General features: G+C 38.3%; 1 protein-coding gene across 7 annotated transcripts in view; it reads left to right on the top strand.

Moving 5' to 3' along the window:
• The window catches only part of CNOT1 (CCR4-NOT transcription complex subunit 1), an 89,014-nt gene that overhangs the window by 19,039 nt on the left and 44,812 nt on the right, over positions 1 to 25,163 (top strand). For all 7 annotated transcript variants that reach the window (XM_069456482.1, XM_069456483.1, XM_069456480.1 and 4 more), the window contains 14 exons: positions 5,952 to 6,227; positions 11,705 to 11,812; positions 12,402 to 12,500; positions 13,041 to 13,109; positions 13,247 to 13,301; positions 13,806 to 14,009; positions 15,589 to 15,757; positions 16,999 to 17,125; positions 17,272 to 17,382; positions 20,141 to 20,311; positions 20,771 to 20,898; positions 22,043 to 22,283; positions 24,189 to 24,308; positions 25,022 to 25,144. In XM_069456482.1, the coding sequence (XP_069312583.1) occupies positions 6,126 to 6,227; positions 11,705 to 11,812; positions 12,402 to 12,500; positions 13,041 to 13,109; positions 13,247 to 13,301; positions 13,806 to 14,009; positions 15,589 to 15,757; positions 16,999 to 17,125; positions 17,272 to 17,382; positions 20,141 to 20,311; positions 20,771 to 20,898; positions 22,043 to 22,283; positions 24,189 to 24,308; positions 25,022 to 25,144 (1,827 nt within the window). In that variant the 5' untranslated portion in view covers positions 5,952 to 6,125. The remainder of the gene's footprint in view (positions 1 to 5,951; positions 6,228 to 11,704; positions 11,813 to 12,401; positions 12,501 to 13,040; positions 13,110 to 13,246; positions 13,302 to 13,805; positions 14,010 to 15,588; positions 15,758 to 16,998; positions 17,126 to 17,271; positions 17,383 to 20,140; positions 20,312 to 20,770; positions 20,899 to 22,042; positions 22,284 to 24,188; positions 24,309 to 25,021; positions 25,145 to 25,163) is intronic.

The following is a 25,163-nucleotide window of genomic DNA, read 5'->3' as shown; positions in this document are numbered from 1 at the left end:
TGGGTATTCATGCTTTTCGGTAGAGTGAAAATATAGGTTACAAAATCCTAAGCTTTGGCCGGGCGCGATGGCTCACGCCTGTAATCCTAGCACTCTGGGAGGCCGAGGCGGGTGGATCGCTCAAGGTCAGGAGTTCGAGACCAGCCTGAGCAAGAGCGAGACCCCGTCTCTACTAAAAATAGAAAGAAATTATATGGACAACTAAAATATATATAGAAAAAATTAGCCGGGCATGGTGGCGCATGCCTGTAGTCTCAGCTACTCGGGAGGCTGAGGCAGTAGGATTGCTTGAGCCCAGGAGTTTGAGGTTGCTGTGAGCTAGGCTGATGCCATGGCACTCATCTAGCCAGGGCAGCAAAGCGACACTCTGTCTCAAAAAAAAAAAAAAAAAAAAATCCTAAGCTTTATTTTATATCTTAGTCATTGAACAAATATTTAGTGAAGTCTTACTATGGGACATAGAGTATTTATAATTGTGAACAGTGAACAATTAAGTCACTGCCCCCATGGAACTTACATCCTAATATGAGGAGACAGGCAAATATAAGTATGTTACATATTATGTTAGGTGCTATGATGTGGTAAAAAGAATGGGACAGAGGTGTGAGGAGTGGGCGGGGCGGGGTACAGTTTTGCATAGGGTAGTCAGAGTGGCCCTCACTGAGAAGGTATTTAAGTAAAGACTTGAAGCAAGGTCATCAGCTATATTGCCTTCTGGAGGAAGAACATTCCACACTGAGGCATCAACTCACATGCAGAGGCCTTAAAAGTGAGAGTGTGTCTGAGAAGCAGCACGGAGGCCCTTGTGGCTCAAAAGAACTGAGTTGGGGAGAAGAATAGAAGAGGAAGCCTGAAGAGTACCAGTTAGATCCTGTAAAGCTGTTCCTTGGCCACCGTAAGGGCTCAGGCTTTCACTTTGAGTCAATGGAGGGTTTTAAGCACAAGATGCCGTGTCTGAATTTTTTATATTTGAAAAGTATTTTTCTCTGGCTTTTATGTTGAGAATAGGCTATAGGGAGAAAGGGTAGAAAGCAAGGAGACCCAAGTTTGAAGGCTAGCACTGTTATCTCGGTGAGAAGACTATGGTCCTTAGAGTATCATAGTTTTGGAGGTGGTGGGAAGTAGTTGGATTCTGGTTATATTTTATAGGTAGAGCCAAAAGGGTTTCGTGACAGAGTGGTTATGGGGAGTGGGAGGATTCCGAGATTTTGACCTGAGTAACTTTAAGAATGAATTAGCATAAATTGAGATGAGGAAGTCTTTACAGGTATAATGTTGAGGGGGAAGACCAAGAACTTTTTTTTGAATATGCTGTGTTTGAAGTGTCAAGTAGAAAATTATATAGTACAAATCTGGATACCATGAAAGAAGCTTGGGCTAGAGATAGCACTTAGAGAGTTATTAGTATATAGATGGCTTTAAAGCCATAAAACTGAAGTAGATTACCAAGAAAGTGAATACAGAGAAGAAAAGACTTTAAAGGACTCCAATTCTAGAGACCAAAAGCCAGTAGAGGTACTAAAGAAGGAGAGACCAGTGAAAATGGCATCTTAGGAACAAAATAAGTACATGTATCATCTTGGTGGGAGTGGCCAGTTTTGTCAAAGCTGATGGTAGGGTGATAACATGTCCTGTATATACATGTTGTCTTAGGTGTAAATTATTAATGGTGCTCTCTTCACTTTGTGGTTACCATACTAACAGATCCAGAAAGAGCTGAGAATTGGTTATGAGTTTAATGCATCACTTTGTTCATATAATGAAAATTGGTTTGTTGAAAGTTTTAGTACATTAGTATTTTTAATCTTTACCAGTCTTTGGATGGTAATGTGGAAAAGATGTCGCCCTTGCGTGGGACCCTTATTAGAAGAGATGGTATAATTGAAGTACTAAAATCTCAGTTGTGTTTGAGGAATTCACAGTTTCTTAGAAGTTCATTTTGCTGAATTTGTGGTTTACCATAGGTAGAATGGTAAAATGCTAAAATAGGCTTGTCATAGCATCGATTTCATGGTAAAACTAAATCTCTTGTTCCTTCTGTGTCAGCATTTTTTTTTTTGAGGGGATTTCACATGCTCTTAGTTTATTCTTCCTTACATATATTATTCTTTTTTTTTGTTTGTTTGTTTTTCAGCTCATTAAGGGGGTACAAAAGATTAGGCTATATACATTGCCCATGCCTCCCCATCCCCCTGAGTCTGAGCTTCAGTTGTGTCCATTCCCTAGACAGTGCATATCACACTCATCATGTAGGTGTGCACTCCTCCTCTCCCTCCACCCCATCCCCCCCAGTCAGAACTTCAATCGTGTCCATTCCCCAGGCAGTGCTCATCGCACTCTGTGTCAGCATTTTTGATATAACTTCTGAGGAATGAGAAACTGTATGTCTGGCAAACTCTTATCGTGAAATATATTTAATAAGAACTTTCCTTTTGGTATGTAATATATAGTAATAATATTAGATGTAATATTATGTAAAATAATGTCATTCATATAAAATAATGTGCTTCAAATATCATTTTGGCTGAACACAAGTTGCAGAATTCAAAATACTGTGGTTTATACTTCATGCTAAAAATGGGCATTTTAGATTTAAATAAGAGGATTCTGTTTTGACCCTGTCACCCACCAAATTTTAATGATACTCTTTGTTTATCTGAAGTCATCTCAGTCAAGGACTTTCTGGAGTTGAGTTTTTTCTTGCCTTTAACTTGGGGAGGCTGGAGAGTGGTTTCTTGGACATTTTTTCCTAAAATCAATTTATGTGTACGCTGCCCGGTTTATCTTGGATATAGAGATTTCTGAAGCAGCCAACAGAAGGATATACATATACAGAGAGAGAAGGGGGCAGGTGGGGAGGGAATGCTGCATTCATTTTTTCTCTTGGTTCTTTGGCTGATATTTTACCAAAATCTCAGTCTATCTTCTAATCTTATCCTAAACCCTACCACTCTTGTGAGGGTTTCTCCCTTCCTTGGTAAACTTTTGTTTAGGAAGTTAGAAAATAAAATGTACAATTGTGGAAAACAAATTTAAAAGATAAAGAGGTGAAAAGGCAAAGCTTCCGTACCTATTCAGAGGCATCCATTATTAAATTCTTATTTACTCAACCAAAAAATTCTATGCTGCCTGCTTGCTTGCTTGCTTGCTTTTTTTTTTTTTTTTTTTTTTTTTGAGACAGTCTCACTCTGTTGCCCAGGCTAGAGTGCCGTGGCGTCAGCCTAGTTCGCAGCAACCTCAAACTCCTGGGCTCAAGCGATCCTACTGCTTCAGCCTCCTGAGTACCTGGGACTACAGGCATGTGCCACCATGCCCGGCTAATTTTTCCATATATATTTTTAGCTGTCCATATAATTTCTTTCTATTTTTATTAGAGACAGGATCTCGCTCTTGCTCAGGCTGATCTCGAACTCCTGAGTTCAAACGATCCACCTGCCTCGGCCTCTCAGAGTGCTAGGATTATAGACGTGAGCCACCGCGCCCAGCCTGCCTTTTTTCTTAATGGACATCTTTCTTGCATAGTTTTACTTCACACTTTTTAAAAGCTGTCTTGTTTGGATATACTATAATTATAATTTATTTAAGAAGTTACTTTTTACTGCCTTTTTTTGCTGTGATAAATAATATTAATACTTAAGTGAAAATACTTCAGTGAAAAATCTGTTTTCAATTTCCTTTTGAGTGTTTGAGGTAATGTAACTGGAGGGATACAATCTTAATGGGAATTAATCACAGGTTCAAGGATAGTACAATAAATACTTTTTACAACATTGCTAACTTGAATTTCAGAAAAGGTTGTATCAGTTTATACTGCTCTTAATAGTTTGGTAAGTCCTGTTTGTTCTTATCCTGCTCATTATGGGGTGTTCTCAAACTTCTTTTTTTTTTTTTGCTAGTCCGATATGTAAAATATGCTACCACTGTAACGTGAAGGAAACTACTTGCTATAGGAATTTATGGCAGACAGGTTCAGTTATATCTAGGGGATGTAAGCACAGTTTACCTTTAACTTTTTGTATGTTATTACTGCAGGATGAACAAAAATATCTTGATATATTCCCAAGCCTTTCCTACTCTTTTTTCAGGTGGATATGGAGATATTAGCATCATTAGAACCTTCGCTTTGTATAAATAAAACAATATAGTCTTCCCACATTAAGACACTGTTAGAAATAAAAGTTTAATTGACCTTTTCAAGGGCTTTAATTTTTGTAAGTTTACTATGCTATACATGGTGAATTCTTTTTTTTTTTTTTTATTCTCTGTCAGCATATTGTGGGAGTATACATGGTGAATTCTGATTGCAGTGTAATTATGAGATTACAGACCATGATGCTGTGGATGAGGTCAGCTCCTTGTATTCAGAGATTTTTGTATTTCAGTGGATCTTGGTGAATTCTTTTACAAATGTAGAGTTTTGTATGCTTGCCCTTTTTTTAATTTTTAATTTTTTTAAATTTCAGCATATTATGGGGGTACAAATGTTTAGGTTACATATTGCCTTTGCCCCACCCAAGTCAGAGTTTCAAGCGTGTCCACCCCTCAGACTATGTGCACTGCACCCATTAGGTGTGAATAATACCCATCCCCTCCTCCCTCCCATCTGCCTGATACCTGATGAAGGTTACTATTGTATGTGCACCTAAGTGTTGATCAGTTAAATACTAATTTGATGGTGAGTTCGTGTGGTGCTTGTTTTTCCATTGTTGTGCTACTTAGTAGAATGGGCTCCAGCTCTCTCCAGGATAATACAAGAGGTACTAGATCACCATTGTTTTTTGTGGCTGAGTAGAACTCCATGGTGTACATATACCACATTTTATTAATCCACTCTGCTTGTACAGAATGGTTCCCCCAACTCAGGTGGTTGGAGTCAAACTGATAAACATCCTGCCATTTTAGCTGTACTGCTGCTTTGGGCTTCCCTTTCTGAATTCTCCTAGTGAACAGTTTCAGCAATGAAGGAAGGAATTTGGCTTCTGGAGTTCTTACTTGCCTTTAAGTCAGTCTTTACTTGCCATTCAGATACCTAAAACATACATCCTTATTTAAAACTATAAGACCAAACTACCTAATTCTGCAGCAGTAACATAAAGAATAAAGTGAACAAATGGGGTCTTATAAATAGATTGCAGATAGCATGGAAACAAGGTCTGAAAATAAGGTCAGTGTTTCTTTCCAGAAATCCTAATTTTAATTAAGTTGCTGCTACTTCCAAAGGACATAGTAGAAATTATAATTTTGGAATTGGTAAATTAGAAATCTCAAAGTTGTCTTGCTCTAAAATAAAACTTTTTGTGGTAGAATTTTCTTTTTATACTTGCCCTAATTTTGAAACTTGGCATTTTAATCAACCGTGGTCGAGCTAGCTTACAGTTTTTTAAGTTCTCAGTAACACTGTAGATACTAAGACAGTGACAAAGGTCGTTTAACCTCCTTTTCCCTTGATATATTTTTCTTGGAGATGGAGTCTTGCTCTGTTTTCTGTACTAGAGTGCAGTGGAATGATCATAACTCAGTGAAACTTCAAACTGCTGGGCTCAAGCTAACCTCCCGTCTTAGCCTCCTGAGTAGCTGGGATTATAGGTGCATACCACCAAATTTGATAATTTTTTTATTTTTTATTTTTTTGGTAGAGATGGGCTCTCCCTATGTTGCTCAGGCTGGTCTCAAATTCCTAGCCTCAAGCAATCCTCTCACCTCAGCCTCCCCAAATACTGGGATTACAAGCATGAGCCACCAGCCTGACCTCGTTTTTTCTCTCTCTCTCTCTCTTTTTTTTCCTCGCCTCTTATTTTTTTTTAAAAGGCCAGTCAAGTGAAGCATGGGAGTGGAGAAGGAACAAAGGAATCTGGAACTGGTTGTGATGAAGTAGTTGTAAACACCATTGTACTGGGACCAGCCCTCCTTTTCTCCTGATTTAAAATTCTGGATTTTTTTTTTTTTTTCAGGTGCCATGTTTCAGAACAGAGTAAGACCCCTGGTAAAGAAGAACTGAAGACATTGTACATACATCAGATATAGCCTAATTACAAAGAAAGCATTAACCTGCCTCTGAGGTGACTAAAGGGGAATAATGGTGATTTTGCGCCGGGCTCGGCCGCCTGCTTCCGCCCCAACCAGCAATGAATCTTGACTCGCTCTCGCTGGCCTTGTCTCAAATCAGCTACCTGGTGGACAATTTAACCAAGAAAAACTACCGAGCCAGCCAGCAGGAAATACAGCATGTAAGTAAACTAGTCAGAAAACAAGTACCATTAAAGGACTGGGTATACAGTGGAAAGAAAGCCTGAAATTCATGTGGGTATATTACATGAAAGGTAATTAAGTTTTGTCTCTTACTTCAAGTGATTTATATTCAGCATAATAAATAAAAGAGATTTTATCCCAATCTTTCTCTTTTTTTTTCCCCAAGAGATGGGATTTCACCGTGTTACCCAGGCTGGAGTGCAGTAGCTATTCACTGGCATGATCCCACTACTGATCAGTTTGGGAGTTTTGACATGCTCTCTTTTCGACCTGGGTTGGTTCACCCCTCTTCAGCCAGCCTAGTGGTCCTCTGTTCCCAGGAGGCTACCATATCAGCGCCCAACTTAGTGCCGACACCTGACGGGCATAGTGTGCTACAGCACAGAACTTCTGGGCTCAAGCAGTGCGCCTGCCGCAGTCTCCCGAGTAGCTGGACTATAGGCATGTGCCACCCTGCCCAGCCCTGTTTTATTTTTCCTAAAAAGGATTTTTCACAGCTTTTTATTTTTCATAGAAATTATATGAAGTATGATCTGTCTTTTTTTTTTTTTTTTTCCCCCTGAGACAGAGTCTGAGTCTGTTGCCTGGGTTAGCGTGCAGTGGCGTCATCATAGCTCACAGCACCCTCAAACTCCGGGGCTCCATCATTTCTGCTGCTTCAGTCTCCTGAGTAGCTGAGACTATAGGCCTGTGCCACTGCGTCTGGCTAATTTTTTTTATTTTTAGTAGAGATGGGGTCTTGCCCTTGTTCAGGCTGGTCTGGAATTCCTGACCTCAAGTGATCTCCCCTCCCACCTTGGCCTCCCAGAGAGTTAGTTTTACAAGGTTTTATGTGGACATTTGTTTTCAGTTCTCTTGAGTATATACCTAAGAATGAAATTGCTGAGTCATATGATAATGCTGTCTTTAACGCTCTGAAGAATTGCCAGACTTTTTGAAAGTACATCACTTCCAGGAGCAATGCATGAGGGTACCAGTTTCTCCTCATCCTCACTAACACTCATTATTACCTGTCTTTTTTACTTGTAATCATCCTAGTGAGTATGAAGTAGTATCTCAGTTGTGGATTTTTTGGTTGTTGTTTTTTTATTTTGAGATAAGATCTCACTCTGTGTCCTAGGCTGGAGTGTAGCAGCATGATCCTAGCTCACTGCTCACTGCAGCTTTGAACTCAAAATATCGCTCAAGCGATCCTTTTGTCTCAGCCTCCAAGTAGCTGAGACTACAGGCACATGCCACCAAGACCCTGCTACTTCTTATTTTTATAGATGTGGGGTCTCAGTATGTTGCAGAAGCTTACCTCAAACTCCTAGCCTCAAGCAATCCTCCTGCCCCAGCCTCCTGAAGTGTTGGGATTATAGCCATGAGCCACTGTGCTGGCTTTATATGTGGTTTTTTTTTTTTGTTGGTTTTTTTTTTTTTTTTTGAGACAGAGTCTCTCTCTATTGCCCAGGCTAGAGTGAGTGCCGTGGCGTCAGCCTAGCTCACAGCAACCTCAAACTCCTGAGCTCAAGGGATCCTCCTGTCTCAGCCTCCCGAGTAGCTGGGACTACAGGCACGCGCCACCATGCCCGGCTAATTTTTTCTATATATAATTTTAGCTGTCCATATAATTTCTTTCTATTTTTAGTAGAGATGGGGTCTCGCTCTTGCTCAGGCTGGTCTCGAACTCCTGAGCTCAAACGATCCGCCCACCTCGGCCTCCCAGAGTGCTAGGATTACAGGCGTGAGCCACTACGCCCGGCCTATTTGTGGTTTTGATTTATAACTAATGATGCTGAGCATCTTTTCATGTGCTCATTTGCATATCTTTGGGGAAATAATCCATTCAAAGTATTTGTCACCTCCAATGTGGTGTTTTTTTTTTTTTTTTTTTTTTTTGAGGCAGAGTCTCACTCTGTTGCCTGGGCTAGAGTGCCGCGGCGTCAGCCTAGCTCACAGCAACCTCACACTCCTGGGCTCAAGCGATCCTACTGCCTCAGCCTCCTGAGTAGCTGGGACTACAGGCATGCGCCACCATGCCCGGCTGATTTTTCCTATGTGTATTTTTAGCTGTGCATGTAATTTCTTTAAAACTTTTTTTTAGTAGAGATGGGGTCTCGCTCTTGCTCAGGCCGGTCTCGAACTCCTGAACTAAACGATCCACCTGGCTCGGCCTCCCAGAGTGCTGGGATTACAGGAGTGAGCCATCACGCCTGGCCATGTCACTTTTAAGGATTAGGAATGTAGAGCTGGGATGGGAGCAAGGATCTAGTTATTGGCACTATCTTGATTTCCTTTGGTGACAGGTGGTAAAGAAACTTACTGTAAATCATCCAAGGAGGACAGAGCAAGACTCTTCTCAAAAAAAAAAGAAGAAAAGGAAAAAAGAAAATAACAATTACAGGTGTTAATCTTTAAAGAATGCCCTAAAATCCCAACTGATGGGGCAAATTAGGGGAAATAACAAAGGAAACACAAGCCCAAAAAAAGCTATGAAGTCTGATCAGACTAAGCCAGAACAAAAGCAAGTCATTAAATATACTAACCTGTCCTCCTTGGCAGAGTGCAGTGGCATCATTGTAGCTCACTGCAACCTCAAACTCCTGGGCTCAGATGATCCTCCTGCCTCAGCCTCCTGAGTACCTGGGACTACGAGTGTGCGCCACCATGCCCAGCTAATTTTTTCTATATATTTTTAGTTGTCCAGCTAATTTCTTTCTGTTTTTTAGTAGAGACGGGGTCTCCTTCTTGCTCAGGCTGGTCTTGAACTCCGGCCTCAAGCAATCCTCTCACCTTGGCCTCCCAGAGTGCTAGGATTATAGGCGTGAGCCACCACACCTGACCTGTATTTTTCTTTATATAAACTTTTTGAGCTTTCGTGAAAATCCCCATGTGTTTTTTTTTTTTTTTTCTAAAAAGCAATTTTTAGGAGCTGAGGTTGAAGGCCCAATTCCTCAGATAATGCTGCTTTACCAATATTCCTCCTAAAGAAGGACTTAAAAAATACGGGGATTTCTTTTATTTCTAACTGTGGAAGTTGGTTGACTACTCTTAAGGTTTACTCATTACCATTTGTGGGCACCCTTATTAGGAATTTCTTTACAATGAGCTAAAAATCAAATGTTTTGAGCTTTTTTTCTAAATAAGATTTACTATTTAATGTAACCAACTTTCACATAATTAAGTTTTTAATCCTACCTTATGTGTCTTCCCTAGGCCTAATAATGACTGGTTTTCCTATACATTCTATACGATTTTCTGAATTTCTACCACCATAACTATTTGTTGATGTCATTTTTAATATGTGGCTCCCAGATTAGAATCTTTTTCTTCTGCTCGGATTGCTCTTCTTTCAACCTGTATCTGTGGTTGCCTCTGCTCATACGTCTCACCTTTAGGTAAAGCTTCTTTGGGGTACTACTTTCCCCCATCGCCCATCAGTCTTCCATAGCCCTGTTTTATTTTCTTCATGTAACATGTAATTTATCAGAAATTCTTTGCCTGTACTTTTCTTCTCATAGGAAAATGTACTTCGGGAGATTTTAGAATGTATCAGTGTCCTCCATTGCTATATTTATGATATCTACAATAGTGCCTAGCATATACTCAACAAATACAGGTTGAGCCAGATCATCTTTTTCTTTGAGGGGTATAGATGTCTGGTTAGTTGGGGCATAAGTGATTCTATTACTTAATTTTATTAATAGCTGCCCCCCTACCCGCAATTTGCTTTTTAAAATACTTTGTTCATCATTCTAGGGGATAGGACAACATAGTCCCTGCTTTTGTAGAATTTTATTAAGGATTGGTAGGAACCCACAAAACCAGTACATCATGAATGAGTTCACAGTAATCTTGAGATGCAGAGGTTCTTATTGTTTGTCTAATTATATATATATTTTAACTTTCAGAGGTCTGGAAGACAGCGTACAGATTGATCTTAACTCCCATGTTTTCTGGATGGGAATAACAGAAACTGAAAATAACTTAGCCAGCTGTCACATAATTATCATGATACAGTGGGAAGATCATAGGCTTTGGAATTGGAGTATGAATCCAGATTCTTTAGCTCATAGACTATTGGAGGTTAGGCTCATGGAGTCTGTTTTAAGTATCTACTTCCACATTGCTTGAGCCCAGGAATTTTAGATTGCAGTGAGCTATAATGACACCACTATACTCTAGCCCACGCAACAGAGTGAGATCCTATCTCAAAAACAAGCAAACAAAAACCAAACCAAAACAAAAAATTATTTACCCTTTTCATCCATGGGAGTAAATTTTGGCAGAATTGTTGAAGATTAAACCAAGGAAGCTCAGCACAATATCTAGCCCAAAGTAGATAGTTAAGTATTTTATTTATAATATTTTAATGTGGGATTTAATAAACTGATTACTCTGTATGTACAGTGTGCTCAGCTCTTTTCTGGACTAAATGTGCAGAATTGAACATAGCTGCACAAATTTCCCTGTTCTCATGCAATTACTAATGGACAGTAAACAGAAATTATCAGGTAATGGTTAGTACTGTGGAGAAAAGTAAAGCAGGGTGTAAGGGGTGATGGTGGGGCAGGCCATGTTGCTTTTTTAGGGATGGTAGTTATGAAAGCCTCACTGGTAAGGTAACTTTAGAGCAGAAACCTAAAGGAAGTGAGACAACAGGCCATGTTTGGTTATCTGGAGCTTTCCATTTAGAAGGGATAGTAAATAGAAATACTGGTAAATTTGACAAATAGGAAGAAACTAATGGAGCTCAAGGGCAGCAGCTAAAAATCACTGAAGTCATCTAGCAAATGGAAGCTTCGTTCAGGGCAATGCCATGTAGATTGTAAAGGGTTACAGCTATTCAGAATTTGAGTTACATAAAATTGTTGCCTTAAAATGTTTTTTTTTTTTTTATTTAAAAACTTATTTAAATCTTAAAAAAATTATTTTTATTATTTTTTCCCTTATGTTTTTGCAGAACACATTCAAGGGCCATAATTATTTTAGCTTATTTTAAAACATGGGTTTTCACTATATTGCCCAAGCTGTTCTTGGACTCCTAGACTCAAGTGATCCTCCTGCCTCAGCTTCCTCTGTAGCTGAGGTTACAGGCGTGTACCACCACACCCAGCTTTTTTTTTTTTTTTTTTTTTTTTTAACTTAAAAGAAAAGAGGACCTTTCTATTACCTGTTGTCTGATACCACTTGGTGTTTTTGGTGTAGATGTTGACAAAAGTCAGAGTTAATATGGGATAATTACTGGTAGTTTTCTTCTCTTCCTCCTGCCAGTGACTATAGGAAAAATTTTAAGAATATTGAATTATAAAATATAATACTTCCATCTCAATAATTCCTTTAACTCTATTCCAAAGTGAACACTTAATGTAATGGGATTTTGCCTTGGAGGTTGATTTTCTTTTTTCTCTTTTAACCCTCTTTCATGGTTCTTAAAAACTCTCCCATAAACTTATGTTTTTGATCTTTTTAGATTGTGAATCGGCACGGTCCTGAGGCAGACAGGCATTTATTACGCTGCCTATTTTCGCATGTGGATTTCAGTGGCGATGGTAAAAGCAGTGGCAAAGATTTCCATCAGGTATTTGGGGCTCACAGAGTTTATGTCCACTTAGCTCTAATTAAGTGTTCAATGAATTACATTTTGGGTATATTGTATGTAGTAAACGACACATACAAAATAGCATCCAGAAATAACCTTAGCTGGATGGCTAAAAGGTGTTAGACTTTTCCTTTTTTCTGTCCTTCCCTTTTCCTGCCTGGCTGCAGACCATTACAGCTACCTAGTTCAGGCTTAGAGAGCTGGGGATCAGACCTGCCTGAAGGAAGCAGGAATGTGGGGATGCCCTGCTTGCTTGACAAGTAAGTAAGGCAGAGAGGGGATCTCGTGTCCTGGATTGAGTCTCTTTGGCTTATTTCTCAATCTGACCACAGTTTGACATAATATTATTTCTTACAGTAATCTTGTCAATGGAGTCTGTTCTGTGGAAGTGCTGGTTTAATACTTGTTGATAATAGACATAGTTTAATGGGATTTTAAAAGAGCTGATTTTGATAGTATATAAACAGTATACAATATTAGATCATACAGTAATGTTCTGAGAACCTCTGCTTCTGTTTGTGCAAGATAATGGCTAGTGCTAATGAAAATTCATTTTTTATTTTTAAAGACTCAGTTTCTGATTCAGGAGTGTGCATCGCTGATTACAAAGCCAAATTTTATCTCGACGCTGTCCTATGCCATTGATAATCCATTGCACTATCAGAAGGTTGGTATTACTTAGTAGTTCTAAAAATGTGATCTCTTAGGCTTTCTAAAAGGTCCTGGGCCCTTTTTTTTGGTATATATTTATGGTATACAAATGTAATTTTGTTACATGGATATATTATGTAAGTGTGTACTTTTGTTATGTGAATATATTTACGTAAGTCATGAAGTCAAGAGCATACAATGTATGTTGCACTCATTAAGTAATTTCTCATCATTCACACCCTCTTTTCCTCAAAAGGAAATCCTTGATATCATAATGTTGTATCTTAATTTTCAGATTTCAAGTAGTTACTTTAGGATGTCTTCTGTAGCTTTCTCAACGAAAGGCATTTCATTTGATAATGAAATCTTACTAAAACCACATTATGTGAAAAGTTTAAGCTTGTCAGTCCATAGTTCAAGGACATTTTGTATTATTTCTAGCAACACTGCAGAATTATGTATCTCCTATATAGTGCCATACATACTTGGGCAAACAGATGCTTTTAAAACTCCTTGAAAATTCAGACGTTTTAAAATAAAATTTGATTTGTTTCAGAGTTTAAAGCCTGCACCTCACTTATTTGCCCAGCTGAGTAAAGTGCTCAAGTTAAGCAAAGTACAAGAGGTGAGTGATTTAAGAAAAGGACTGTATTCAGCTATTTGGGGAACTTTACAAAAAAAAAAAACAAAAACGATGTAGGTAAAATTAGAATTAAAAACAGCCATATGACTCTTTGGTCAATCTAGCCCTTGTTATTTCAGGTAATTTTTGGCCTTGCCCTGTTGAATTCTTCTAGCTCAGATCTCAGAGGTTTTGGTAAGTTACTTTTCTTCTGAAAATATAGCTGGGGGTCAGATCTGCTTGAAGGAAGGAGACTTTAAAAATCCATGGGTTTTTAAATCATAGAGCTTCATAGTTTAGATTTAGAGAGCAAGATAATCTAAGATTAATTCCCATTAATATCTGTCTGTCTGTGGTAAGAACAGATAATATAAAATTTACCCTCCTAACCATTTTTAAGTGTACAGTTCCATAGTGTTAACCATATTCACCTTGTTGTCTAATGGATCTCTAGAACTTGTTCATCTTGCAAAATTGAAACTATACCCATTGAACAACTTTCCATTTTTCCCTGCCCCCAACCAGCCCCTGGCCATTGGTGTCTTTCACAGCTCTACTTGATAGGTATAAAACGTTAGAAAGGTTAAAGGGGTGAGTTTGTGAAGGAGAAGGGTGACCATCTGTATTTCGAGTATTTGTGACTTTTTACCCATTGTAGTCCAAAAATAATTTGTGATTTTTGGTTTATCTGACTTCTAGCTGCCCAGTTTATCAAACAGAAACTTCCAGATCTTCTGCGTTCTTACATTGACGCAGACGTCAGTGGAAATCAAGAAGGTGGCTTCCAAGATATAGCAATAGAGGTCCTGCACCTCCTCCTCTCCCATCTCCTCTTTGGGCAGAAGGGAGCTTTTGGAGTTGGACAGGAGCAGATAGACGCTTTTCTTAAGACACTGCGCAGAGGTAAGGGAGTCTTTGTAGCCTATAATAGATGAATTTCTTGGAGGATCACTCATGATAAAAGCATATTGGAATATAAGGGGAGTCATTGATTTACTTCTTATGTTGGTAATCTTTTAAGGAAGAGACTTTTATATTTAAAATATGAAAATGATAAAGCCTCATTGTAAAAAGGTATAAACTGAATATAACTTCACCAGTAATCCTTGATATATAAATATAACCAGAGATAAGACTTGGTATATTTCCATGCAGTCTTTTTTTCCGCCTTAGGGAGACTACACACTGGTCTGTTTGCTTGCTTGCTTGCTTGCTTGTTTGTTTTGAGGCAGGATCTTACTCTGTCTCCTGGGCTAGAGTGCGGTGGTGTCATCATAGCTCACTGCAACCTCAAATTCTTGGGCTCAAGTAATCCTCCTGCCTCAGCTTCCTGAGTAGCTAGGGGACTATAGGCGTGTGCTACCATGCCTGGCTAGTTTTTCTAGTTTTTGTAGAACTCCTGGCTTCAAGTGATCCTCCTGCCCTGGCCTCCCAAAGTGCTAGGATTATAGGCATGAGCCACCACACCCAGGTGTGACATGTTGTTTTAAGCTCCAAAAACTGGTCACTTTGGATATACCTACCTTATTTCCTTGGCTGTTGGCATAATGCTAAGATAAATCCTAGTTCTTTTTTTCTCCCTTCCCACCCCTCCCAATCCTAGTTGCATTGTTGCCTCCAATCTTTTAGAGAGATCTTTGTTTTAGAGAGTCTTTTAAAAACAAATTGGTGGCCAGGCGTAGTGGCTCACGCCTATAATCCTTGCACTCTGGGAGGCCGAGGTGGGAGGATTGCTTGAGGTCATGAGTTCAAGACCAGCCTGAGCAAGACCACAACCCTGTCTCTACTAAAAAGAGAAAAATTAGCTGGAGAACTAAAAATACATATAGAAAAAATTAGCCGAGCATGGTGGCACATGCCTGTAGTCTCAGCTACTCGGGAGGCTGAGGCAGAAGGATTGCTTGAGCCCAGGAGTTTGAGGTTGCTGTGAGCTAGGCTGACGCCACGACACTCTACCCCGGGTAACAGAGTAAGACTCTTGTCTCAAAAACCGCCCCCCCCCCCAAAAAAAACAAAAACAAAAACAAATTGGTGATAGTATACTAATATCCATTCTCACTGTTATTTTTGTTTCGTTAGGTTTATATAGTGTAATTTTAAACTGCAATAACTTTCTCACTGATGGGAAGCTTTCTTCTTGTCAGTGAAATTGTGGTATTCTAGTTGTTGGTTTGTGATGCTTTGCTTGTATGGGAATTGGTAGCCCCATTGTGAAAATTTAAAGTAATATTTAGGGTGTGAATTGGCCAATTGACACTGGAATCCTCATATTAAAAGCTAAAAGTATACCACTGAGCAATCTTTGTGATAAAAAGATTCAAATTTTAGAATTGGTGTTGAACTCATAAATTGGGCTAGCAGGTTTAATAACATGAAATAAACTTTGCTTTGATTATGAATTTGGGGACAAAGTTTGGAGAAAATAAAAGAAGATTGCTTATTTTTAATCACTATAGCAGTTGTAACCTTTTTCCTCCCTCAGATTTTCCCCAAGAACGCTGTCCCGTGGTGCTCGCACCACTTTTATACCCTGAAAAACGGGACATTCTAATGGACAGGATCCTGCCTGATTCTGGAGGGGTAGCTAAAACCATGATGGAGAGCTCTTTGGCTGATTTCATGCAAGAAGTAGGCTATGGCTTTTGTGCAAGGTTGGTTTAAGACACGATTAAACTTCTGATTATTTTTGTACCAAGCATGATGTAATTCCTGTAACAAGTTCCTTAGAGTTAACAACTTTTGCCTCAAGATTTTTGCTTCCAAATGTTAATCTTCTACATACTAGTGTTGGTGGCAACTGTATACATCCTGGGTGTTAAATTGCTATGTCCTTGACCCCACCAGTTTCTTGAATTTAGGAACCAGAGGTTTCTAGACTAGTTGTAGGATAGGCATATTTTAGCTTTTGGGGAGGAAAAGAACATTCAGGCAAGGGTTTATGGAACTTTCACCTGCCTGGGGTTTTACCCTGTTAGTAGCACTTAAGATTGTGACATAGTGTATTGTTGTTATTTTTCTGAGGGTAAGTTATTAAGGGCATTAATGTACTTTGCTGTGACTTAAAAACTCTTATACAAACCACATTCTTACTTATGTTTGAAATTTTGTATTTGTGTTTTATGGGTGGCTGACATGTATCTTTTGTTTAATCAAACTTTAAGATGCCAAGTCTAAAGGTTAGGATTCATTTTCAAGGCTTTGTATGTATCAGAATAATCAAACTTACCTTGAGTGTTAAAATCTTAAAGAGTAACTTGATTCACACTGAGGATTGAGGATAATTTTATATGTCACTGTGAAAGATCATTACTCTTGGCTCTTATTTTCTTCCACTGATCTTTTAAAATTTTTCCATTATCTGGCCGGGCGCGGTGGCTCACGCCTGTAATCCTAGCACTCTGGGAGGCCGAGGCGGGTGGATCGCTCGAGGTCAGGAGTTCGAGACCAGCCTGAGCAAGAGTGAGACCCCGTCTCTACTAAAAATAGAAAGAAATTATATGGACAACTAAAATATATATATACAAAAAATTAGCCGGGCATGGTGGCGCATGCCTGTAGTCCCAGCTACTCGGGAGGCTGAGGCAGTAGGATCGCTTAGGCCCAGGAGTTTGAGGTTGCTGTGAGCTAGACTGATGCCACGGCACTCACTCTAGCCTGGGCAACAGAGTGAGACTCTGTCTCAAAAAAAAAAAAAAAAAAAATTTTTTTTCCATTATCTTAAGTAGGTGATTTTTACGTTCCTAGCTGTATAAAAGTGACAAGAAATGAAGCTTATTCTATTTGTATAAGTGAAATGTATGATTTCACACAAGGGTTCATTTAATATACTACCATTTCGTAATCTTGGTTTTGAGGATGGTAGCATTTTTCTGAAGTTACATTTCTTTTTCAGTATTGAAGAATGTCGCAATATAATCATGCAGTTTGGTGTTCGGGAGGTCACAGCTGCCCAGGTTGCAAGGGTTTTGGGAATGATGGCTCGAACTCATTCAGGATTAACAGATGGTATTCCATTACAGGTGTGTTGAATTCAGCTCTTTTGCCAAGTGAGTTAATATCCTGTCCTGTTTATTTTATTCATTAAATGACACTATGACTGTTCTACCAACCAAAACTGAACACATTAAGTAGTTGGATTTGTTTAATTCAAGTTTTACTTCTACAGAGTATCTCTGCTCCTGGCAGTGGTATCTGGAGTGACGGAAAGGATAAAAGTGATGGAACACAGGCACACACGTGGAATGTGGAAGTTTTGATTGATGTTCTCAAAGAACTGGTAAGTACCTGTAATCATGGTTTTTGATTCGTGATATTAGTAAGATATAGCCCAAAGAAGGCAAATTTTAATAAATAAAATGCCCAGCTGTGTAAGAGCAGCAGTGTTTTGTAATTCTCCAACTTCTTTGGCTCGAAAAGTAATGGCGCTGGTAGAAAGGTTGTGAATTATCTTGATTGATCATAGTGAGTTACAGATTGAACTGCTTATTCTACTCATTATGCCCTTCTTACTGCTGCGCTAGAATAGTCTTTTGGGAAAAAGAAAGGAATGAAGTATTTGAGTTAATTATGCACTGGAAATAGTACATAATCAAATTCTGGTTTTTTTGGGGGGGGGATTATTGGCTTGCAGTTCTAAGCGGCACTGCTTAGGTGAGTTGTCTAATTTTGCAGGGAGTGGAGAGGGCTAATGTATTGCAAAGTAATGATTAAAGAATTACTGAGAAGGAAGGCCTTCTGAATGTTTTTTGGTAGGTATAACAAAAATCCTGCAAACTCTGTATGGTGGATAAGGATAATAAAAATTCATATTTATCTTATTAGTTGCACTTTTGGATCATCTACAAACTAAACAGATAAAGTACCTCCACTAAAATAGTGAAATGCTTAAATAAAACAAACGAAACTTTTAGATATTTAAAGGAAGTGATAAAATTTAGTCAGTGGAACAGTAGTGGTGTCAAGATGTAGTATCTTCAGTTTTGTTCATAAAATGTCATGCAACAAAATATAATAGAAGACTTACATATACATAATCATAACATTTTAAAATCACGTGTCCAGAGATAGGATATATCTGTCCTATTTCTCATCTTCACTTTCACGTGTTTGGAATTTAAGGGTAAAATCCAGTTACAGAGAAGCATGGGGTTCGCTCGCTCTCTGCTGTTATTTTATTTCTTTTAAGCGGGCAGCAGACCAGAAGCAGCGTGCTATTCTCTATATGACCTTGCTGCCACGGATATCAATGTGTTTTCTTTTTGTTTTCTCAATAGTAGATGGATTTGTTCAGACAATTTTTCATTAGTAATAGAAGGCAAAAATAATACACGATCATAGCACAAAACTAGGAAAAGTATAAAAACCACAGTTTTATCACTTACAGATAACCACTTAGGGAGTTAATATTTATCCTTGTGATTGTCATGCAAAAGTAAGGACATGCCCTTTTAACTCAGCAGTTCTGTCTTTGTTCTTTATTACCCAATTAGAAACATTTTCTTTTTAAAAATTGTAGACAAGAAGACTATCCCATGATATCTGGAGCTATTTTTTTGTTGTTGTTCCTGTTTATAGAGAGTGAAAAAATTGAGTGCCTGCCCTGGGGTTTTAAACAGTTGAATTAATAACCTCCTTTCTTCCTTCCTTTTTCTTCTTGAACTCTGTTAGAGTTTTCCACACAATTTTTGACCAGAGGACAATTTTAGATACACATTGGGTTTATAATTTGGTTTTTTGATTGTCTGTCAAGGATGAGCATGACTGTGGATTTATCAAACCTATCTCTATCTAGGATAATGCTGTTTACCGGTAAATTTATGGTACTGTTTTTTAAAAACCAGTCTTTGAAAACAAATTAAAAAAAATTATTTTCTGAAAGTTGTTATTTCCTTAGGAAAACCACAGTTGAAGATTGTTTTGTACCATATACAAGCACAAGCCAAGTTTTAAATTTTTCATGGTTTGAACGGAGTCACTTTAGAACTCTTCTACCACCCTGCCCCCCTTCAGAACACTTTGGCAAAGAATGGTTAGAGCTTTAGATACAAATTGTACTCTGCCAACATATGTCGTTTCCTTATTTGCCTTTTTCTTTTCAAGCATAAGACACACAACTTTGTGCAGGGTATTTTGTATAATTACCTTTTATAAACTTGTTTCCTCTGCTTTTCTTTGAGTCTCAGACTGCTTTTCTTGAATACCTTTTCCAGAAAACATCTTTTGAATAGAATTTTTAGTCATTGAGAAATAAAGAATCTAGACCATTGATGCATACATTGGGATGCTTTTAAAGGAGATCTTATGTTAATTAAGAATGATGTCTGAGGCCGGGCGTGGTGGCTCACACCTGTAATCCTAGCACTCTGGGAGGCCGAGGCGGGAGGATCGCTTGAGGCCAGGAGTTCAAGACCAGGTTGAGCAAGAGCGAGACCCCCGTCTCTACTAAAAATAGAAAGAAATTATATAGACAGCTAAAATACGTATAGAAAAAATTAGCTGGGTATGGTGGCACATGCCTGTAGTCCCAGCTACTTGGGAGGCTGAGGCAGGAGGATCGCTTGAGCCCAGGAGTTTGAGGTTGCTGTGAGCTAGACTGACGCCACGGCACTCTAACCCAGACTACAGAGTGAGACTCTGTCTCAAAAAAAAAAAAAAGTCTGGGATAATAGATTTATCTTTGCCACTTTGTTCCAAGACAGTAGAATCTTGGTGGAAAGACAGCTCTGAGCGAAGAGTTATTCATTTGCCATATTGGAATGGGTCCTGTTATTGGACTAAATAGGGGAAGAGAGGGTTCCTGCCTAAGTACTCACACATTTAGAAGTATGTCCTGAACTGAAGGTTGGAGTGCCTTGCTCTTAGAGCCAGTTTATTTTGAATATTAGGAATTGACCTTCATATCTCTTTCAAAATGCCAGAAAAATTCAGGTGATTTGAGTTTATAAGAGGAACATCTTGATTGAATTTCAGATTTAATTTGGCCCTTTGGATAAAGCTTTGTGTTCATTAAACTTTAAACTGCTTTTTTTTTTTAGAACCCGAGTTTGAATTTCAAGGAAGTAACTTATGAACTGGACCATCCTGGATTTCAAATTCGTGACAGTAAAGGGCTTCATAATGTGGTTTATGGCATTCAGAGGGGTTTGGGTATGGAAGTATTCCCAGTAGACCTCATATATAGACCTTGGAAACATGCAGAAGGCCAGGTAAGTGACTGGTATTTAGCTATAGAAGGGGAACAAAATAGTGACTTATTCTTTATGTAGTGCTATCTATTCATTGATTGAAATATTCTTTTAAAGTAGAGTTTGTTTTACGCAGCTCAGAAGAGAATGGAGTGTCATAAATATTGAAAGAATATAACCATAGTTTTAGTCTGAGTTTAACCATAGTTTAACCAGAGTTTAACCATAGTCTTAAACCAGTAAGACTCCATTCAGGTATAACAATCAAGCTGTTTTCCCAGTAATTTAATCTTGTTTGTCTCCAAGGCCATCTCATCATGCACCTTTTTATTTGTCTAAATTTTCAAAGGGCAAACAATTAATATTTTAAAAGGGAAATTGTCATTCTAATAACTTTGGGATTAGCCTGATGAAAACATTTTGAATTTTTTTTGCCATTCACAATTGTGTGGTGGTAAAGACTTTCTTCTTTTGTTCCAGCTCTCCTTCATTCAGCATTCCCTTATAAATCCAGAAATCTTCTGTTTTGCGGATTATCCCTGTCATACTGTTGCCACTGATATTCTGAAAGCACCACCGGAGGATGACAATCGAGAAATTGCCACATGGTAAACACTCTCATGTAGATTTTAAAAATCTTTAAAGGGTCACATCTTTTTTGAAATATAAAATTAATCATGAGCCAAGTATATAGTTAACAGGTTTAAACGAAACAGTATTTTCAGTGATCCTACTTACCTTAAGTTTTCATAGAGGGTGTTGGTGGATAAAATTGTTTTTCATCTGTTATCACTAGTTATATCATTGGATTGGCTGATTTTTCCTGTTGAGCCTAATGCGTATAGAAATACATCTTTTTCATTTTATTTTAACAGATAAAGGCCTCTTTCCATATTAAAAACATGTCAACATCCCATTTAACAAATACTGGTTCCTTAGTACAGCAAGTTGTCTACATTTGTTTTCATGATTGGCTGAACATTGTCTTTTAATAGATTCTACAACTGAGAATCCAGACGAGGTCCACATAGTTTCTTTATTCGGAAAGTCCCTCTTTCTTTTTTTTAAATTTATTTTTTGCCATTGATTTGATGGAGAATTTGTCCTCAGGTCTACCCCACGTTATGATCTTTCTTGATTCCTCATGGTGTTTCTTTTGTTCTCTTTCTCCTATTTTTTATGGACTAAGGATAGTGTTAATATCTTGATATTCAATTAAAGCCAACCAGGTCCAACTTCTTGGCAAGAATAATTCATAGCAGGTGTTGTGGATTTCACACTTACATCACATGAGGAGACACCTAAGTTGTAACTTTGCATTACTAAAGTGAGTGTTCAGGATGTGTTTTTGGTAGAATTTTTTTTTGTATGTAGATTACGATGACTATGGATGACTATGTGTGTAGTTGGGTTGACTATTTCTAAACTGTGATTTGTTTCTTTTTTTCATCCTGATTACGAGCATCTGTGATAGCTTTTGGTAAGCAGGATCCATGATTATGCAGATGTTCAGTGGTTTTGTCCTCTCCTTCATCAGTTATTCTCTGTTAATTTGGACTGCCTTTGAAATTAATCTGGAAGCATAGCAGCATATGTTATAGAGAGAAACAGCAATAATTTAAATTAAGTATCAAATATTAAAACACGGCGGCAACTTGGTTTTGTCCTGATAGCTGGTATCATTTATTTCAAAAATGAATTTTGTGTACTTGGATTTTCATTGAGAGAGCACCTTTCTTCCATTCTTATTAGGAAGAGCTTGGATTTGATTGAATCTCTGCTAAGGCTTGCAGAGGTTGGGCAGTATGAGCAAGTCAAACAGCTCTTCAGCTTCCCTATTAAACACTGTCCAGACATGCTGGTATTGGCCTTACTACAAATCAACACCTCCTGGCATACCTTGCGCCATGAACTCATCTCCACTCTGATGCCAATTTTCCTTGGAAACCATCCTAACTCAGCTATTATTTTGCACTATGCATGGCATGGGCAGGTAAGACACAACTGTGTACTTACAATGTCTTCATCTAAATAATTGACATTCTTTGGAGTGTTGAGGATCTTCAGCTAGAGAAATTTATTGTCATTCTTTGAATTACTGTGACTTTCTGGAGAAGCCATACTGTCATAAAACTTATTTTATCTTTTAGGATCATGTGAGCATTAAAATATATAATCCCAAAGAGCAAGGAGGCAAGATAATTTCTTTTCTTTTTTTTTTTTTTTTGAGGTAGAATCTCACTCTGTTTCCCGGGCTAGAGTGCAGTGGTGTCAGCTTAGCTCACTGCAACTTCAAACTCCTGAGCTCAAGCGATCCTCCTGACTTGGCCTCCCAGAGTGCTAGGATTACAGGCATGAGCCACACACCTGGCCATCAGCATCGTTTTGATAACAGTTAAGAGCTTAAACATTTATTACATGAGCAGAAGGTACCAATGTCACTTTTTAAGAGTAAATGGGAGAAGATCACAGCTCCATTTAATTAGCATTATTTTCAGTTTTATCTCAATTCAGCATTTACATTTAATTTTAGTTTGTGCCGAAATGCCTTTCAAGCCCTCGTACTTTTCACCCCTAATTTTGTAGAATGTATTGGACAAGTAAATATTCTTTTTGTCCATTGGTTTCCGCACCCCCCCCCCCCCACCTTAATAGCAGTCATCTATCTTCCCCTTTACTTCAAGTGCCCTTTTTCATTGTTCTCTGTTTTTTGGAAAAAGAGAGGAAGGTCTTGTTATGTTGACCAGCTGGACTTGAACTTCTGGGCTCAAGTGATCCTCCCACCTCAGCCCCCCATGTTACTTTTTTTCTTTAACTATTCTTACAGTAGTTTGTATTACCTACAAGTGCTTTTTAAAAATTAATTGGGGCAGATGTGGTGGTTCATGGCCTGTAATCCTAGCACTCTGGAAGGCCGAGGAGGGAGGATTGCTTGAGCTAAAGAATAGGAGATCATACTGAACAAATAGCAAGAGCCCCACCTCTACAAACAGTAGAAAAATTAGCCAGACGTGGTGGTGCATGCCTGTAGTCCCAGCAACTCCGGGAGTGTGAGGCAGGAGGATTGCTTGAGCCCAAGAGTTTGAGGTTGCAATGAGCTATGATAACGCCATTGCACTGTAGTAGCTGGGGCAACACAGTTGAGACCCTGTCTCAGGGGAAAAAAGGGAGGGGTCAGTCTGAAAGGAGCTGCATCTCCTCATTCTTGTCCTAGTTAGACCATCTGCCTTTCTAGGGCAGTTACTGGAATATAACTTGGATACAGCAATAGTAATTTTGTTGGTGTCACTTCTTCGAGAGATATTTACCGAGTTCCAGCTGTCTGTTTATATTATTCAAGGTTAGTACCAGGCTACCTGCTGGTAAAAAAAGAAATTGAATGATTACCAAAAAAAGAAAAAATAAAAATAAAAAATTCGACCATTTGTGTTTTGTGGAAATAGCCAGATTTAAAATGTATGCACAAACACCACTCCCAGAAATAGTGATAGAGCTCTGTACTATGCAACACGAGACATAGTCACCTGAAATTGTTTTTATTTTATTTATACATCAGTAATTTGTAATTTCGAGTACTTACATAAACTTGATATAACCATGTTCATATATTATGTTATATTCTGTTTGTAATGTTCTATTTGAAAATGTATGTAGAGAAAATAAGATGGTTGAATAAGTGTATAACTCAAGCTTAGGAGTAGACTTCATTTTGAAGATGTCATGTAACTTGGCTTTCCCATAAAGACTGTCACTGTAATTGCACAGCGTTTGAGACCTGAACTTAATGTCTGCACAAATATCCCTGATTTTTCCAACAAGTAAAATTAGCTGGGCATTTGTAATAGCACTTGTCACAATGTTTAGCAGTATTGCTATTTAGCTTTTCTCCTTTTCTTAGGGACAGTCTCCCTCAATTCGCCAACTTATCATGCATGCAATGGCAGAATGGTACATGAGAGGGGAGCAGTATGATCAGGCCAAATTATCTCGAATACTTGATGTGGCCCAGGACTTGAAGGTGAGTTCAGAAGAATAGAAAGACACTGGGTTATTTATTAGTGATAAAAAATAAATTTTTGTGTAACAAGCACGTCTTAAGAATAATTCCCATGTAACCAGCTCTTAGATAAAATGAGTTGAGATTTAGAATTTGCCTTGTAAGTCAAAAAGATGGAAAAGAGAATGGTTTTAGATATGTAAGAATGTTTTTGTTTTTGATTGGTCTTACATGTATTGCAAGGCTGTTTTAAAGTGATAATTGAGCTTTTTTCGTAAGTAATCTGTGAGATACAATTATTGGATAAACTAGGTGTATTTCTTCCTGAATCAGCAGGTTCTTTTGACAAATTATTTGACTGGATACCATTAATTACTAGGTTCATTAGTGTTGGTAATGCAGTTTTGTTTAGGTTAGAGTAAGCCTGTATTTACATTTTAAAAAATGGGGAAGATAAATTATTGATGGTTTGAATCTTGCTCTGGGTTTAATTATTTGAAAAAGCACAGAATAAAGTTTATTTTGAAGGTAGAGTCGTGCATTCTCCTTTAAAAAGTGATCTAAGGGCTAATGTTAAACCACTGGATTGAATTAAGTTGTTTAAATTGTGACCAAGTTGTTTAAATTAACAGTATGTCTTATTAGACTTGTTTGTGAAAAGCAGGAAATAGTGCGACAGAGAGATATTTACTTAATAGCTTAACCTGTAGTTTCTAATGTTGCTTTTTCTTTAGGCCTTGTCAATGCTGCTAAACGGTACTCCTTTTGCCTTTGTGATTGACCTTGCTGCACTTGCTTCACGTCGTGAATACCTCAAACTTGACAAGTGGCTCACGGATAAGATTCGAGAGCATGGGGTAAGCAAGATTTGTTCAT

This window comes from Eulemur rufifrons, chromosome 23, assembly GCF_041146395.1.
Source record: "Eulemur rufifrons isolate Redbay chromosome 23, OSU_ERuf_1, whole genome shotgun sequence".
Lineage (NCBI taxonomy): Eukaryota > Metazoa > Chordata > Mammalia > Primates > Lemuridae > Eulemur > Eulemur rufifrons.
This window is presented reverse-complemented; position numbering and strand designations above follow the sequence as displayed.